Genomic DNA, 16910 nt, shown 5'->3' with positions numbered 1-16910 from the left:
CCGGGACGTTCCTTTTACTCGCAGCCTATCTATATTCAACGCTGAAATATTGCTGACCCCTTAGCGTGTAGATTCGTACTGAGACACCTTTCATCACCTGATGAGAACTCGACCCACAACGTGCTCCCAAGTCTGGAGCTTTCAGTATCGAGACTGTGCTGCATCCCAACAAGAGGAGCGTGCCAAGACATTGCTCTTATGGAAGCTTCAGCAGTTCGAGTTGGCAGTAAGGTATCATCTAACAGGCCCCTTCTACCAGACTAGTTCCCACTTAGGGCCAGAGGAAGGCATTGACAACAGTCCCTCTCACAAAATTACAATACTGAGCTCCTAGATCATTGATAATACAGAGCCAGGAGCCCTGGTCGCATATGACTGGTGGCAGTTCACGAGGGCAAGACCAAGGCCGAGTGGGCGACCACATTTGCCACCAGGGTTAGGGCCAGATGGAATAGGACTAAGCCCACCGGATGCGACCAGTACTGCTCGACCCTTGAGCCAAGTTGGGATTTTGACTACTTGAGAAGTATTGGAATTCGCATCTCAGGCAATGAAATCTTGAATAGTGGCTGATATGAGCGGGCAGCTTGGTTTTGGGGACTGCGAAGAAGTATATGTGCAGCTAGCATTTCAAAGTCCAGGCTTATGAGGTGCTTTGGTGCGGAGGATGATTGAGCAACTCGATCGGCTGGGGCATCAGGCTTATAGAAGGTTTTGCAGACTGGTACGGTCTGGAAGCCGTAGGAAGGTCTGAAGGGGCGCAAAAAAAATCCTCTGTGTTCCTCGTGCGATTTGCTGGAAAGAAGTAAGGCAGAATACCTTGAGGTCAAGAGTACACAAATCTTAGTCCACGACGGTTGCTCCTTGGTCATTAACTTGCGGGTGGGGTATCTCGGTTACAAGTATGAGGAGTTTGATCCTACGTTGATTCGTGGCAAGCCCGCAGGACTACCTAGTAAGGATGCTAGCCCATTTTTCTGGTAGATCACGCCATCTGGGGGTGGAATTATATGCCGTCTCGATGATTCTCACAGCATGCTTAACTGACAAGGGAGACCAAGGTTCTTGGCTTCCATGCTGCACCTTCAATCACATATCCTCAGCAGGTACTGGTACGGCTGACACAAGGAAAAAAGACAGTCAATACGTAGAAGCAGAAGCGTCACAATTGTCCAAGATAAGAAGGCCAGCACTGCGACGGGATCGAAGAGTGCGTGGCAGATTAGAAAGACCAAAGACCCCAGACCAATCGGAGAAGGGTTCGGACGCCCGGTAGTGGAGGGGAAGGGGCGCCTGGTTGCTGAGGCGGTCATTTGCCATTGCTCAGGCACCCACCTTTCCTCTTCCATCTTCCCGTCCCGACTTCAAGTTCACTTTCTCCCTCCCACCAACTACGCTCCAAGATGTCGATAAGCTCGATGGCTCCACAAAGCTTGACTGACGCCAATACTCAATTGAATTGGTGACTGCCACCTCCTTGGACGACATCCCACTTTCTGCATCCCCACACCCTCCTAGTCGATGCTGGTGAGCCGCTCGGATAGCAGCGCGCCACCAATTGCACCATGCATTTCCCTCAGCAACCCCCTGAGGACTTGGATTGTTCATGTAAAAATTTCCAAGAGACAGACTCATGCGGTTCTTTCACAGTAGTCTTCGATGGACATAAAGATGAATGCTTCACATTGGCGGATTGATTGCGGGGACGCCTCTCTTATCGCGAGAATTGACCCACCCTGCTACTTATTGTCATCCAGCTAACGCCCAATCACCGTGCAGTCGCCCCTCTCATTCCGCCTGCAATACATATTCCATGCTCAGCCGACCACATAGGCCCCCATTGCGCATGCAGGTGCCATATTTCGTCTTGCAGGCAGGATATGCTCATTGGACGCTTGCGTGGTGACGGGGCAAAGTTGGTCAACCGAAAACAATCGTCCTATCACAGCGGAGCTTTCACCATATCATCCCAAGAAACCCCGGGGAGGATGAACGCTTTCATGCTAATGCAGACGCGTTATCAGGCACTACGATTGTGTGCTGCATGGCCACCAAATCAGCTGGAAAGAAAGCCAGGCGACCATTAAAGAGATGCAATTCCACATTTCCCAGCCAAACCTCTTGTTGAGAGGAACTCGCTCCAAGTTTCAAGACACCTTAAAGTCTACCGTCCGTCAAGATGGCTGACCACTACGAGGAAGGCGCTCTCAAAGGGCTTCAAGTGGATCAGGAGAAACTCGGGGCGACCGAGACTAGTATCGATGAAAATGACCTCGACGGCCTTCTGGTTCAGTTGAAGGGCATGGTGGCTGAAAATGAGCTCGATGTCAACTTTCCGGCCCACATCCTCAACCAGGCACGGGAAGTTCTCGATGCCGAGGCCCACCACGTTGATCTCTCTCAGCTCCAGACTCTCGTGGCGGAGATCGCCAAGCACCGCGACTTGATTGCGAACGACTCGCCGTACGCAGAAGTCCGCGCCGTGGTGGACCCGACGGACGACCCTGAAGTCTCGGCCAACACCTTCCGGGCCTGGTTCCTCGGGCTGCTGTCAACCATCATCTTCACCGCGGTCAATCAGTTCTTTACCCTGCGTTATCCCACCATCAACATCTACTCGTTAGTGGCCCAGCTACTCTCGTACCCGTGCGGCGTGTTTCTAGCGCAGGTCTTACCCACGCGAAAGTGGAATCTATTCGGCTGGCACTTTACCCTCAATCCCGGCCCCTTCAATCAGAAAGAGCACATGCTGATTACTGTCATGTCCAATGTGTCATTTGGAGGCGCGAACGGTACAGCTTATATCACCTACATCTTTCAGGTCCTCAAGGCCAAGTCCTTCTACAACATGACGTCTCTCTACGATCAGGCCGGATTCCAGATCCTGTCGGCTCTGTCAACCCAGCTGATAGGCTACGGATGTGCCGGTCTGACGCGGAGATTCCTGGTGTATCCGCCATCGATGATCTTCCCCAAGTGCCTGTCCACCATCGCATTGAACAAGGCCTTGCATGGCGACGAGGGACGTGACAAGGAGGTGAACGGGTGGAAGATCAGCCGCTACCGCTTCTTCATGTACTGCTTCGTCGCCATGTTCGTCTACTATTGGTTCCCCGCGTACATCTTCCAGGCCCTATCCTACTTCAACTGGATCAACTGGATCTCGCCCGAAAACGTCAAACTGGCCATCATCACCGGCACCATCAACGGCATGGCGCTCAACCCATTCCCCACCTTCGACTGGAACATCGTCTACGGCCTCTACGACCCGATCATCTATCCCTTCTACTCGCTGCTGAACAACGTCGTCGGAATGGCCATTGCATCCTTCTTCATCATCGTGCCGATCTACTTCACCAATGTCTGGAACACAGCCTACTTCCCCATCAACAGCAACGACGTCTTCGACAACACGGGCAGCACGTACGACGTGAGTAAGGTGCTGAACAGCAAGGCCGAGTTCGACGTCGAGGCCTACAGCAAGTACAGCCCCCCGTATCTCTCCGCCGGATACAGCATCATGTTCATGGCCTCGTTTGCAGCGTACCTCGCCGCCATCGTGCACATCGCGCTCTACAACCGACAGGAGATCACCAAGGGGGTGCGAGCGCTGTGGAAGTGGACTAGCGCACGCGACGAGCACGAGGACGTGCACAACCGCCTGATGCAGCGGTACAAGGAGGTACCCGAATGGTGGTACCTGACCATCCTGGCCGTCTCCTTCGTCTTTGGCTGCATCGCCGTGGCCCACTACGACACAGGCATGCCGATCTGGGGCCTGGTGTTCGCCATCGGGCTGTGCCTGTTCGTGCAGATCCCCTACGGGATGATCTACGCCATCACCAACACGGAGGTGACCAACAACGTGATCGCCGAGTTCGTGGCGGGCTACGCCATCCCCGGAAAGCCCGTGGCCAACCTGATGTTCAAAGCGTTCGGGTACATCGCGTGTGCGCAGTCGATCCAGTTCGCGGCCGACCTGAAGCTGGGCCACTACATGAAGATCGCGCCGCGCGTGCTCTTCTCCGCGCAGGTGGTGGCCACCGTCGTCGGGGCGTTTGTGTCCGTGGGCGTGAATGCGTGGGCGCTGGCTAACATCTCGGACGTGTGCTCGCTCGACCAGCCCAGCAAATTTACCTGCGCCGGTATGTGCCCCCCTTGCCTACAACTCATCCAACATCCCTAAGCCCGCCCACTAATACCTTGTAACTTCAGGCGCCCGCGACTTCTACACCTCCTCCGTGATCTGGGGCGCCATCGGCCCGCGCCGCCTGTTCGGGGTGGGCCAGATCTACAACCCCCTGCTGTACGGTTTCCTGATCGGCGCCCTCCTCCCGATCCCCTTCTACCTGCTGACGCGGTTCATCCCGCGCAGCAGCGCGGCCGCGACCGCCGTGCGCTACATCTACACCCCGCTCGTCCTCTCGGGGATCTCCAACCTGGCGCCCTACAACATGAGCTACGGCTGGCCGGCGTTGGTGGTCGGGTTCGCGGTGAATTACTACGCCAAGCGGCGGTGGGTCGGGTGGTGGGAGAAGTACGCGTACGTGTTCACGTCGGCGATGTCGTGCGGGGTGGCGATCGCGGCGATTGTGATCTTCTTTGCCGTGGAGTATCACGAGGTGGATATCAACTGGTGGGGGAATGAGGTCTCGTATGTGGGATGTGATGATGCGGGGTGTCCGCTGTTGGGGATGCCGGCGTCTGGGAAGATTTAGCCTGGATTGGATTGGGTGAGTGGGTGGGTTTCTTAGGGTTGATCTTGTAATGGTCTGGGTTGGGGACAAAGTGCTGAATGATATGATTCGTATGTATTGGTCTATGTGGTATAATGTAGTCTATATCTATATCTATCTATGAAGTCCAAACCAAGCCAGTAACAAGAAGAGAACGCTGACACAGTGGTCAAGAAAAGCCAACCAAACCAAACCAAAACACAGCATATATACACAGTCGGAGAAAACAATCACAATCCACAGACCCTACCCCATCAGCAGCAGCAGGCGCCTCAAACAACACCCCCTTTGCCCAAACCCCCACCCTAATCCCCCAAACCACCCCCCAGTAACCCTTCATTCCGCCTTCTTCGACGCCTTGGTCCTCAACTTCATCAACCCAAACACCAACGCATATCCCGCAATCGCAAAGATGACACAAATGCCCGCATCCCGCCACCCGTAATAATAATGGTTAATATTCAGGGTCGTCAAGAAATCACTGCCGTCGGTGTACTCACACACGCGGCAGTCGGCCGTGGCATCGGGGTTGACCAGATTGACGCGCCAGCCCTTATTCTCCACGTAGCTGCGGAGATACTCGGCGCAGGTGCCGTTGACGGGATCGAAGACGGCGAACTCGTCGGCGTTGCAGGTCACCTTAGCGCCCCAGATGCCGAACACCAGCATGCCGCTGGTGACGTAGTTGAAGGGGTTGAGGTAGTACATCCAGTAGCGCCAGAAGACGCTCAGCTGGGAATAGGGGACAAAGACGCCGCACATCAGCACCAGAAACGAGATGATGAGGGGGTTGACGAGCGCCGCGAAGGTGGGGTTCGGGGCGTAGGCGGCCACGAACTGGCCGATGCCCGTGTAGATGAACTCGTAGACGAGCATGATGAAGAAGGTGGCGCCGGCGCGAGAGGAGTCCGTGGGGAGGCGCGTCTGGTAGTACCAGCAGACGAAATACAGCACGGCGCAGACGCAGAGATACGGGAATTCCGAGACAATCAGCCCCGTCACGAAGGCGACCCAGCTGTACATCTTGGACTTCTTCTCGCGGGCGTCGTAGATGTCGCGGCGTTGGATGAAGAGGGGCTGCAGTTGGTTGATGACGCCGGGGGCGACGAAGACGAAGTTGAAGATGGTGAAGAGTTTGAGGTTTAGGGCCGAGACGCTGGGCCCGATGTGCCAGAAGCTGAAGCCGTTGAGCAGCGCGGAGATGATGTGCAGGCTGAATTTGTTGTTGACGTAGTTCGTGTTGCGGAAGAGGGCCACGTTCATGCGGTGGGTCACGATCTTGACCTGGTCCCACAGCGGCATCGAGAACTCGTAGCCGTCGTCGTGCGTGCCGGGGGGCTTGGAAGCGGCGTCGGCGATGAGCCCGTCCAGCTCCTGCATCATGTGTGTGTGCTCGGGCGAGTCGAGCCAGACCTGGTGCCAGTCCTTGTCGCGGACGGCCTCGATGCCCCCGGTCACCACGTCGATCATGAACTCCGCCGGGTTGGCGTCCACGGGGCACGGGGCGCCGTACTGGCCGAAGTAGTGCTTGATCGTGGCCCCGTTGTCGCCGATGTCGCCGAAGTACACGGTCTTGCCGCCGCGCGCGAGGAGGAGGAGGGTGTCGAACTGCGCGAAGAGCTGCGCGGAGGGCTGATGGATCGTGACGAGCACCGCCTGCCCGACGTCGGCGAGCTTGCGGAGGAAGCGCACCGTGTTGTACGCGGACTGGCCGTCCAGGCCCGAGGTCGGCTCGTCGAGGAAGATCAGGATGCTGGGCTTGCTGACCAGCTCCACGCCGATGGTCACGCGCTTGCGCTGCTCCACGCTCAGCCCGTTGCCCACCGTCCCGATCAGCGTGTCCGCCAGGTCGTGCAGCTCCAGCAGGTCGATGATCGTCTCCACGTACTTGAGCTTCTCGGCCCGCGGGGTGTCGCGCGACTGGCGCAGAAGAGCGGAGAACTCGAGGGCCTCGCGCACCGTGGCGTAGGGCTCGTGCACGTCTAACTGCTCGCAGTAGCCCGCCATGCGCTGGAACGAGACGGGCAGCTCGCGCCCGTCCACCATGATCGACCCCTTGATGGTGCCTTCGGTCTTGCGCTGCGCGAGCACGTCCAACAGGGTCGTCTTGCCGGCGCCCGACGAGCCCATCAGCGCCCCCAGCATGCCGGGCTTCACCCACCCGTGGATGTTGTCCAGGAGCACGCGCTCGCCCGTGGGCGTGTTCACCGTGTAGGTCAGGTTGCGCCAGGTGAAGATCGAGGTGTTGCGGCTCAGGTTGTCGTCGTCCACCGAGGCCAGGGCGTCGCCGGACCCCTTCTCGTGGGCCGGGCCCTTCTCGTGCTGGCCTTCCTCGTCGCGGTGCGCCGCGCGCCGCTGCGCCTTGAGCTTCTCGCGGGGGATGAGCAGCGAGGCGCCCGACCCGGCGCCCGCGTTCCAGTAGCAGGTGCAGACGATGGTCAGCACGGCGAAGAACCCCCACCAGGCCCAGAGGATGCCGTAGTTGCGCCACAGCTGCGAGTGCTTGTAGTGCAGCGAGGCCAGGTACTGGTCGCCCGTCACGTAGTCGGCGCCGCGGACGGCGCCGCCCACGCCGGTGCAGGCCTTGTTGGCCGGGTCGACGTCCTCGTAGCCGGGGCCGGAGGGGACCAGGTTGTTGCCGACGCAGGGGATGATCTGGTCGTGGAACTCGTTGGACAGCGCCGCCTGGAAGGCGTAGGCGAAGGGGTTGGTGTAGTACAGCTCCAGGAACCAGTTCTTGATGTGCGGCTTGGGGATCATGTAGCCCGCGTACATGACGATGCCCTTGACGGCCGTGCCGGAGATCTTGGAGGCCGCCTCGAAGGTGCTGAACCCGGCCCCGATGCAGCGGAACAGCGCCGTCACGCACAGCGTCGTCGTGAACAGGATCGCCCAGAAGGTGAAGAAGGCCGCCGCCGTGTGCTTCAGCCCCACCATCCAGTAGAGCACCACGGCGAAGAGGCTGCATTGCACCAGCAGCACGGGCAGGTCGGCGGTGATCTGCGCCAGGCAGAAGGCGGCCGGGTGGTACATGGCGAAAGACTTGTGCTTCACGAGCACGGGGCGGCCCTTGAACGACTCGGTGACCTCGGACATGGCCACGATGCAGTTGTAAAGCAGGGCGAAGAAGACCGCGCCGCCTTTCGTGAACAGGCCGGCGGTCGTCTGCGGGGAGTTGTAGAAGCAGGAGCCGGCAATCAACGCCATGATGATGGACAGGATCTGCTTGATCAGGAAGGTGGATTTCTCCCCCCAGAGGATCTGATATTGACGGATCGTGCAGGCGAGGAGCTGTTCGCCGAACCCAGTGGTCAGCGCACTATTCTTGGGGATGCGCTTGGACTTCTCCCATGCAACGGACTCCTTGAAGTCCTGCGTGCGTTGACGGGCGATGTCCGAGGAGGGATAGTCATATTCTCTGATCATGTGCTGGTACAAGGGTGACTGGCGATACTCGGCGAGGATGGCGTCTGCGTTGCGAGGGAAGCGGTTCTCGAAGCCCGGCTTGATCTTCCTCTCGGTTGGGACGGTCACACCGGTGAGATAGTCACCTGACAGCTGTTAGCCCTCACTCTCCTCAGTCACAGCAATACAATATCTATGACTTACCAATATTGGCACCGTCCGCGTACACGAACCCAAGCTCTTCCATGAACGGCTTCGCCGACGCAGCAGGGCCATAGTAGATCTGCTTGCCCTCGTCCAGCACCAGAACCTTATCGAAGAGGTTGTAAATTCCGTTTCCGGCCTGATACAGCGTCACAATCGTCGACAGCCCGAGGATGTTGGTCATCGAGCGCAGGGCCTTGGCCCACTCCAGGGCGGTACTGGCATCGAGACCGCGCGTGCTGTTATCCCAGGTGAAGACCGAGCCATTGGTGGCCATGCACTCGATGATCGACACACGCTTCCGCTCGCCCCCCGACACGCCGCGTACAAACTCATTGCCCACCTTGGTGTCCTCGGTGTGGGCGATCTTCATCGACTCCATCAGGAACTGCTTGGTGTCGGCGACGTAGTTCTCGGCGGGCAGGTTGGCGGGGACCTTGAGCTTGGTGGCGAAGTCCATGGTCTGCCCGACGGTCAGACGCGGGTAGAAGAGCTCCTCCTCGGTGTTCATGACGATCTGGCCGCGGTACTGCGCGGCCTCCTGGGGGCCCATGTCGCCGAAGAAGACATCGCCCGAAACGGAGCGGTACCCCTCGCGGCGGTTGGACAGCATTTTCAGGAGGGTGGTGCACCCGGACCCCGGCCGGCCCAGGACCAGCAGCATCTCGCCGGGCTTGACGCAGCCGTGGCTGTCCTGCAGGATCGACTTGAGCGGCGGCTTGCGCATGAAGTCCCGGACGAGTTGCGGCACGTTGTACTGCGTGATCAGGTTCTCCTTGACGGCCGCCTCGGCCGCCACCACCTCCACCGTCAGGTTCTGCCACGTCACCCCCAGCTCGCGGCGTTTGTAGCCCGCCGCCTCGGAGCGGCGCTGGTTCTCCCGGACGCGGTCGGCCATGCTCCATTCCGTCTCGGTGCGCGGTTGTTGCGGGGTGCTGTGAGGGTCGTGGTGGTGGTTGGGGCTGGCCAGCGTCTCGGCGCTGCGGGCTTCGCGGATCCCGGACTCGGGCACGGCCAGGGTTTCGGCGCTGGGGGCCTCGCGGACGTTGATCTCGGGGATCCCTAGGTGTGTCTTTTTCTCGGAGAGTTGGGCCTCATCGTCGGAGTGGTCGCCGTATTCCGTTGGGGCTGTCGAAGCCGACGGCTCCTCATGGAAAGATTCCATGTTTTTGGGGAGTGTGTCGAACGTGTTCAGTGAGTGGAGATTTCTGTAACCATGCAAAGTTCGAAAACGAAAGAACTAGAACTAAGACTAATAACAAAGTATCAAATAAGACGTTGTGGTATTGTGCTGCAACCTAGCGAACCAGGTGGGATCGGACCAGGTATATGTACGAGTGCACGGTTACGCGGAATGGGAGGCTGACGGGCGTCCGAACCGACTCTGCCGGTGGAACAGTTCCGCAGTATGAGCGATTTGCCTCTGGTACCTGAAAGTTTGAATATAACTTAGAGGGAAAACGCTCGGACAGCGGCAGCGAGCCGAACTGCCGCTCGACTGAAAGGGAAAGGGGCTGCGAGGGGAGCAGCTTATGCTAAACACATCGTGTATCCACCGAAAGGGTTGCATATTGATTAGCAGCTACCTTATTGGTGAGAGCTCTTCTTCCCCTGGTGCCTGGGTTTGGTGTTCTAGATGCTAGCCATTGCCGCCTGTCCCGAGTGCTGCGCTGCCGTGCGTGCATGCCGTCAGTTACTGTAGTGCTCACTAAGCCATTCGCACGGCGCCAGCGAAAAGGTACTGTACTAATCTATGTTGAGTTGTCGATAGCCAACGCATCTACATTGCTGTCGATAGCAAAGCAATTTCACCCTCATGGTAGACAACCAAAAAATAAACCCTGTCATCCCGACCAAAAGTGCATCATGAACTCAGCCAAGCCAACAATTACCGGAACAGGCAACATCCTACGCGAGCCCATCCAAAACGGCAAGCCGAGACGCTGGGCAGATAAGGGGGCGAACCCCGATAAGGGATGATGTCGCGATTGGGACGATCCCGATCTACCCGGGTGGAGTCCCAAGCTGTCGGGTTTGGCAGCATGTGTGCCACACTAGTGTACCACTTTGCCTGGATAATTCTGGTATGCTATCTCTACGACACGTTGAACCCACGTCAAGGTTGAACCCCTTGCCGCGGTTCCGCGGCTGGGTAGATTGGGTTCATCGGGTCGATCTGCGGTGCAATGCCAGATTTTGACTCCCGCGGCTGATCTGAGGTTTTGCTTATATATTTCCTGCACGACGGCTGCCGAGGGCATAGAGGCTTGCACCAGCCGAGCTAGTCTGACGCCAGTCGGTTTACTTTCTGAAGGCGTATCGCAGCTTATGCGGCTCTGAGATTCTTGAGCTTGATAGGCAAACCCTTATCTTCGGTTCTCAAATTACCCTAATTGCTCTGTTGCCGAGGCCGGATTTCCGGCCTGGTCTGGACACACCTCGGGTCGGCATGTAGTCCGGCAGCTGGTCCCTCGGCGGTGCTTCCGGCTAGACTGCGACCACAAAGGAGCTGGGGCGTGATTATAAATGTTCAGACGTGGACAGTTGACAACTACGGTGCTTCGATGTTATGGGCGAATTTCTTCAGATCGAGTTGGGTTTCAGACATTGCCCCTGTGGCGATCCAACAACCTGCTCAACACATGGGTCAATATGATCAGATTGGATGCAGGACCGTCCACAACCTTGCGTACAGCTGCCACTGTGCGCGATAGATTGCATGATAAGATACGTGCCTTTGTTGATCACCTCACATACTGCGTTAAGTGAGTGTGGATTGCGTGTAGAGCCCATGTACGCAGCATGCAGATCTCACCCAGAAAATCAAGAAAAGAATAACTAAACGCAATATCAACTTGCGACCCTATCTATTGTTGACATCGACAATCTCCGATAGTTCTAATTCTCAACCCAAGCCTTCAAACTCGATTGAAAGTAGAATCCAAGGTTCCCTACCACTCACACGATACTCTAGCCAAAGCTCGCAAGCGGGCCTCGGCCCATCCGCCGAATCCCGCTCCGTCCAACCCGGGGTTCGGAAGATACCAAGCTTCCGAACCCCGCCGAAAAGACCACCTGCATCCTGACAACCACACCGGAAGAAGAACCACCCCTGAAGTCCCCCAGAATATCTTTTCAATCCGATCAAACCCCACGAACCGGGAACCCAAATCTGAATGGAACCCCGCCGACGAACGGCTCCCTACGGCCGCGCGTGCCTCAACTGCGCCCGCGCAAAATGCAAGTGCCTGCTGCGGACGACCGGTGGCGGGTGTGAGAGGTAACCACCCATACTCTACCCTACCCTACCCTATCCCATCGTAATATCTCCAACCGGTCAATGTATCCTGACCTTTAGGGAATAGGTGCATCCGACTCAGAAAAGAATGCATCCCCGCGCCAACGGTCCGGCAAAGGCGACCGCGCGCCTCGCGCACCGCGCGGCTGGAGCAGAAGCTCGATGGGTTGGTGTCGTTGCTGCAGACGGGGCATGGCTTTGGTGAGAGTGATGGTAATGGTGGTGGTAGCCAGAAATTGTGGACGATGAATAGTGATCAGAGCGATGCGCCAGCCAACACCATCCCACCGCCAAACCCGTACGCGCTCCCCGCCGGCGTGGAGTTCGCCCCAGCGGAGGCAGAAGCGAACTGGGAAGTGCTCCGCACGCGGTATCTGCCTCTGCTTCCGTTGGTGCATTTCCACCACACCCTTACAGCTGGGACGCTCCGCCAGGAGCGCCCGTTCTTCTGGACGTGCGCCATGGCCGTGACGTGTCGTGACGGGCCGCGTCAGGAGGTGTTAGGGCGCGCGGTGCGGGAGATGGCGGCGCGGGAGGTGGTGGTCGAAGGGCGGCGGACGGTGGATCTGCTGCTGGGGCTGCTTTGCTTGATCGCATGGTATGGTAACCCCTTCCCATTTCTGCCATGCACCTGGGTGCTGACGAGCGATGACTGACCGTAGGGGCCATTTCCGGTTCGCGATGGGCCCGCTGCTGACGGTGTTCTCGCATCTCTGTACGGCGTTGACGCTGGACCTTGAGCTGCAGCGGCGCGAAGGCAGCAGCGGGGTTAGTAGGGTTGGCTACCGGCAGCATCTCGCCGTGCCGCGCCAGTTCCAGGGCAAGATCCGCGTGCCGGACGCCCGGACCCATGAGCATCGGCGGATGGTGGTGGCGTGTTTTCTTTTGACTTCGAGGTGGGTTGCATTCCGGAGAGTCTGATTGTGCTGGTGTTGGTGCTGATGCTGAGTCGTAGCGCGGCGACGTTTCACGGGCGGGTGGAGAGTCTGTCCTGGTCGCCGTATTTGGAGGAATGCTTAACGGTGCTGGAAGTCACAAACGAGGCGCCCGGGGACGCGTTGCTGGTGGGGCTGGTCAGGCTGCAGCTGATCGCTGCGAAAGTCACCAGGGTGTGGGCGCAGAGTGGGGATTGCAAGACGGATGAGGGCACGCGCATGATCGGGCCGTTTGTTGCTTCGCTCAACATGGAGTTGGCGGCGGTGCGGCACCAGGCCCCGGCGCATCTCAAGACAAACCGTATGTCGAGCTTCAGTTACCCATTGCTGCAACAGAACAGAGACATACCCTAACTGCGGTGCAGGAACCTTCCAAACAATGGCATCCCACGCAGAGATAGCAATCAACGAACTCACCCTCCTCCGCACTTCCACCGTCCCCATCGCCACCGACACAGACCTGCAAACCCTCAACCACCTATTCCAATGCGTGGAAGCCATCAAATCCTGGATCCGCACAATCCTCCAATTCGACGCAGCAGAGTACGTCGGCTTCCCTTTTCCGGTCTGGAAGCAATTCCGGACCGTCGTGCTTGTCACCCTCCGCCTGGGGACGCTGGACGACCCCGCCTGGGATACGGGGCTGATTCGACGGTCCGTCGATCTGCCCGGCGTGCTGGACGAGATCGCACGGAAGTTAGAGCGGGGCCGGTCGCAGACGGGGGAGCCTGTGTTCGCCACGTTCATCAAGATGGTACACATGCTTAAGGCGTGGACTTTGTCGGTCTATGCTAAAAGTCCGAGCGAACCGGCCGATTCTGGTTCCCCGTCGGGGATTCTGTCGGAGGGAGAACCGTCTGCGGTGGAGGATCAGCCGTGGGGAGAGTTCGTGTGCGATGACGAGTTCTGGAATGTGGAGTTCCTGGGGTGGCCCTACCTCTCTTGAGTTGTATAGATGGACTTGATGTTCGAGTAAAAGTTACCGTACCGGCATCTCCCAAGAAACTTAGCCCCAAGCATTACACACTCTCTTTCTCAAGTAAACAATCAATTCTATTCTACTTAACGCATGAAACAACAAAACCCCCTCCCCTCCCCTAAAGCCCCCGCAACCTGCCAAAAGTCTCCTCCCAAACCCCCGCCCTCCTCCCATCAAACACAAACCCCCTCAACACCCTCTCCACCTCCCCCCAAGCCTGCAAATCCCCCCGCACCTCTCTTACGATGCGCTCCCACAACCCGCGCTGCACCCTCACCGGCGTCAACCCCCGATTCCTGGGCGTAGTAATCACCATCCACAGCCAGACCAAACAATCCTTCAACGCACCGTCCGTCCACAACGGGGGAACAGCCAGCAGCATCTCCGCGCGTTTCCTGGGCTGCCGGAAGATGACGGCGGCCGGGTGGAGGCCCATGTGGCTGACGTCGTCGGCGAGACACAGCAGGGCGACGAAGATGCATTTCTCGACCGGGTTCAACGGGCGCGAGGCGCTGTGGCGCCACACGGGGATGTTGCTGGGGTCGTCGACGAGCAGGTAGCGGTCGTGCCAGTCGTGGAAGCTGGCCAGGATCTCGAGCGCGGCCGGGGTGATGCGGCCCTGCTTCACTAACGTGGCGAAGCCCCTGGGGATATCGAGGGTCTGGGTCAGGGTGTAGGTGTCCACGTCCCAGGTCGGAGGATTGGGGGGAGGGGAAGGTGACTCTGACTCTGACTCGGACTCGTCGGAAGAAAGGGATGTCTGCATGTGCAGCACCAACAGACTCCGGGCGACGTTAGCCGCCGTCCGCAGGTCCTGGCTGATGGCCGGCACGGAGCTGCCGACCTGGCTCTCGCCGCCGCGGGCGCGGATCACCGCCTCGAAGCCGGCGGTGTGCGCGCGGCTGTAGGCGACGTTGGCGAGGTGGTCGTCCACCGTGATGAGCAGGGTGAGGGCGGAGATGAGGAGGTCGGTCACCTGGCCCGTGGCCAGGGTGTGCTGGATCTCGGTGAGGAGGCGCGCGCGGTGGTACAGGGCCGCGGCGTGGAGCTCCGCGGAGGCCGCGGAGAGGTCCTCGCATTGCGACTCGAGGTTGCACAGCGCGAACACGGCGAGGCCGTGCAGCATGATGTCGTGGTGGGCGGACCAGTGCAGGAAGACGGAGCCGTAGGTTTGGCGCTGCGCCGGGGCGTGGCTGAGGACTTGGGAGTCGTGCGGGAGGAGGATGTCGAAGTCTGTTCCCCCGCCCCGCCTCCTTGGTTCAGAACAGATAGGGGAGTGTAGGTTGTGGGTAGGGAGGTTTGGGGAAGACAGGAAGTATAAGGGAGGGAAAGGATAGGGCTACGCACAGTAAGAGAGCGCGCGGGCGGTGCAGGGCCCCTTGGAGGCCGGGGTCGCCAGCGGGTAGAATCGCCCCGTGCCGATCGGGCTCGGGCTCGGCAGTGTTCGGCCGGGCTTGCGCTGCACGGCCCGGCGGCGTCGATCTTTGTCTAGATCATCTTTAGACTTCTGGTCTTCGGGCTCTACTACGAATGTGCTCAAGCCACGCTGGAACTGTGGGGACTGGTGCTGTTGACGGCGCTGGGCGGCGCGGGCGGCGACCAGGGCGTGGACAGGTCGACGCGATTTGCCGGGTTGCATCTCGGTGGGGTTGTAGGGGATGAACATGGTGGATGTGGTGGCCAGCGTTCTCATATGTAGGGATAATTAATGATTTCTCAACATTTTTGATTAGAGTGATAATAAAGGTGGGGTAGACAGCCTGGTCGGAGCAGGAAGCGTTTAGCTGGATTGGGGTTAGCAGCGGCAGAAGCAGCAGACAAGTGGCTTATTCGCCTGGAATGCGGAACGCGGATACGGTACGGAGTAACTTGCTCACAAGTAACGTTAAGTTTAGTTACTTTAGTAACCTTCGTACCGTCCGTGACTCCGTACTGACACCGCTGAGGCTGAGGCTCAGCCTTGCCATGTGGGAATTGCTTATCTCTCCTCACTTATCATTGGCCACCTCGCCTAGATAGATGGCGTTTCACCTTCACCCTGGAGATCCCTCGTCCATGCAACGCACTATATAAGCCCTGCTTACTCCCCTCCCCTCCCAAATAATCCCTACCCTCCAAACCACCCCAAATCCAACCACAATGTCATCGCCATCACAATCAACCTTCACCCCCCTCCTCCCCTCCCAACCGCTCCCGCCAGATGGCCCCGTCCGCTTCCCCTTCCACCCCCCGAGCCTCTCCGCCATGCTCCGCGACAACATGACCCTAAGCAGCTGGCTCCTGAGCGGCGCCCTCCTCCAGGGCGTAGCCTGGAGTCTCCTCGGCCCGAAATCCCTCATCCCGCCCACCGTCATCCTCCTGTACCGCGTGATCGACCACCTGCTAATGGCCGCGCACATCACCCGCAACCGCTACATGGACCACACCCTGCAGACCAAATTCTCAGCCCAGTACCCGACGACCCCATCCACATCCACCACCAGCAAAACCACCACCACCAGCACCACCACCAGCAACCCCCCACCCCTCTCAAAATACTTCCCAGCCACCCCAGCCGCCCAGCCGCTGGTCGTCTTCCACCTGGGCGCCCGCGTCAACCACCCGCTGGGCATGTTCGCCCCAGGCTGGAAGGAGCTGGGCGCGTACAACCAACGGATGCTGACGTCGATGACCGCGGACGCCGAGAAGTACGGGCTGCTGGGGGTGTCGCACTGGACCAAGGACTCGGCTGCCGCGGGCAACGAGTCGATGTCGATGTTCTATCTGCGGGACTACGACGCGCTGCACCGGTTCGCGCACGACCCCGTGCACATGGCCGGGGTGCGGTGGTGGGCCGACGTCGTCAAGGCGCATCCGCACATCGCCATCTACCATGAGACCTACCTCGTCAATCGGGGGCAGTGGGAGAATATCTACATCAATTCGCAGCCGACGGGGCTGGCGGACGCGTGGTTTCCGGTTTCGGTGGAGGAGCAAACGGGAAAGGGGCAGAGGATGTGGGTGAGGGCTCCGGTGGATGCGCGCGGGGGCGCGCTGCGGTCGGCCTCGCGGCGGTTGCAGCGCGGGTGGTTGGAGGAGGTCGAGAAGGTGGAGGGGGAGTTGTATGATCGGAGTTTTGCGGCGTGAGGTCGGATGATTTGGAGGGTTTAGGTGTGGTGGTGAGAAGGTTGCGATTGGCTTGCTGATGGATACTGTTTTATGGGTTAGGGCAGGAGTGGGAGATTAACACAGGCCAGGGTATGACTCTTACAGTATTATGTGCATTTTAGTACACGACTTTCTTGTGTCTTGAATGGGAAAGAACAACATTGTTCAATCGTCTCGTTGAAGTCGGAAGACCAAAAAAAAAAAAA

At 58.7% G+C, this 16910-nt stretch overlaps 5 protein-coding genes across 5 annotated transcripts; 3 read left to right on the top strand and 2 right to left on the bottom strand.

The window, feature by feature from the left end:
• Positions 1–2179: 2179 nt before the first annotated feature.
• On the top strand, positions 2180–4718 carry BO66DRAFT_411193 (OPT oligopeptide transporter; the record flags this gene model as incomplete). The annotated part of the gene is made up of 2 exons (XM_025649277.1): positions 2180–4145; positions 4216–4718. 2 exons carry the CDS (start codon positions 2180–2182, stop codon positions 4716–4718), a joined length of 2469 nt encoding a protein of 822 aa, XP_025504357.1.
• A 352-nt stretch (positions 4719–5070) lies between these two features.
• On the bottom strand, positions 5071–9510 carry BO66DRAFT_450879 (pleiotropic drug resistance protein, ABC superfamily; the record flags this gene model as incomplete). The annotated part of the gene is made up of 3 exons (XM_025651837.1): positions 5071–8287; positions 8346–9280; positions 9350–9510. 3 exons carry the CDS (start codon positions 9508–9510, stop codon positions 5073–5075), a joined length of 4311 nt encoding a protein of 1436 aa, XP_025504356.1.
• A 2011-nt stretch (positions 9511–11521) lies between these two features.
• On the top strand, positions 11522–13524 carry BO66DRAFT_373634 (Zn(II)2Cys6 transcription factor domain-containing protein; the record flags this gene model as incomplete). Its single annotated transcript, XM_025645550.1, has 5 exons — positions 11522–11625; positions 11711–12241; positions 12306–12539; positions 12599–12879; positions 12944–13524. 5 exons carry the CDS (start codon positions 11522–11524, stop codon positions 13522–13524), a joined length of 1731 nt encoding a protein of 576 aa, XP_025504355.1.
• Positions 13525–13675: 151 nt separating this feature from the next.
• On the bottom strand, positions 13676–15223 carry BO66DRAFT_373631 (uncharacterized protein; the record flags this gene model as incomplete). The annotated part of the gene is made up of 2 exons (XM_025645549.1): positions 13676–14790; positions 14905–15223. 2 exons carry the CDS (start codon positions 15221–15223, stop codon positions 13676–13678), a joined length of 1434 nt encoding a protein of 477 aa, XP_025504354.1.
• Positions 15224–15680: 457 nt separating this feature from the next.
• On the top strand, positions 15681–16876 carry fmaE (monooxygenase fmaE). Its single transcript, XM_025647312.1, has one exon. It carries the CDS (start codon positions 15817–15819, stop codon positions 16681–16683), a length of 867 nt encoding a protein of 288 aa, XP_025504353.1. The 5' UTR covers positions 15681–15816; the 3' UTR covers positions 16684–16876.
• Positions 16877–16910: the final 34 nt, after the last annotated feature.

Source organism: Aspergillus aculeatinus (genome assembly GCF_003184765.1).
Source record: "Aspergillus aculeatinus CBS 121060 unplaced genomic scaffold BO66scaffold_22, whole genome shotgun sequence".
NCBI lineage: Eukaryota > Fungi > Ascomycota > Eurotiomycetes > Eurotiales > Aspergillaceae > Aspergillus > Aspergillus aculeatinus.
This window is presented reverse-complemented; position numbering and strand designations above follow the sequence as displayed.

What these genes read in the sequence shown, in the direction of transcription:
- fmaE (XM_025647312.1), top strand. Translation starts at nt 15,817, where the DNA reads ATGACCCTAAGCAGCTGGCTCCTGAGCGGCGCCCTCCTCCAGGGCGTA.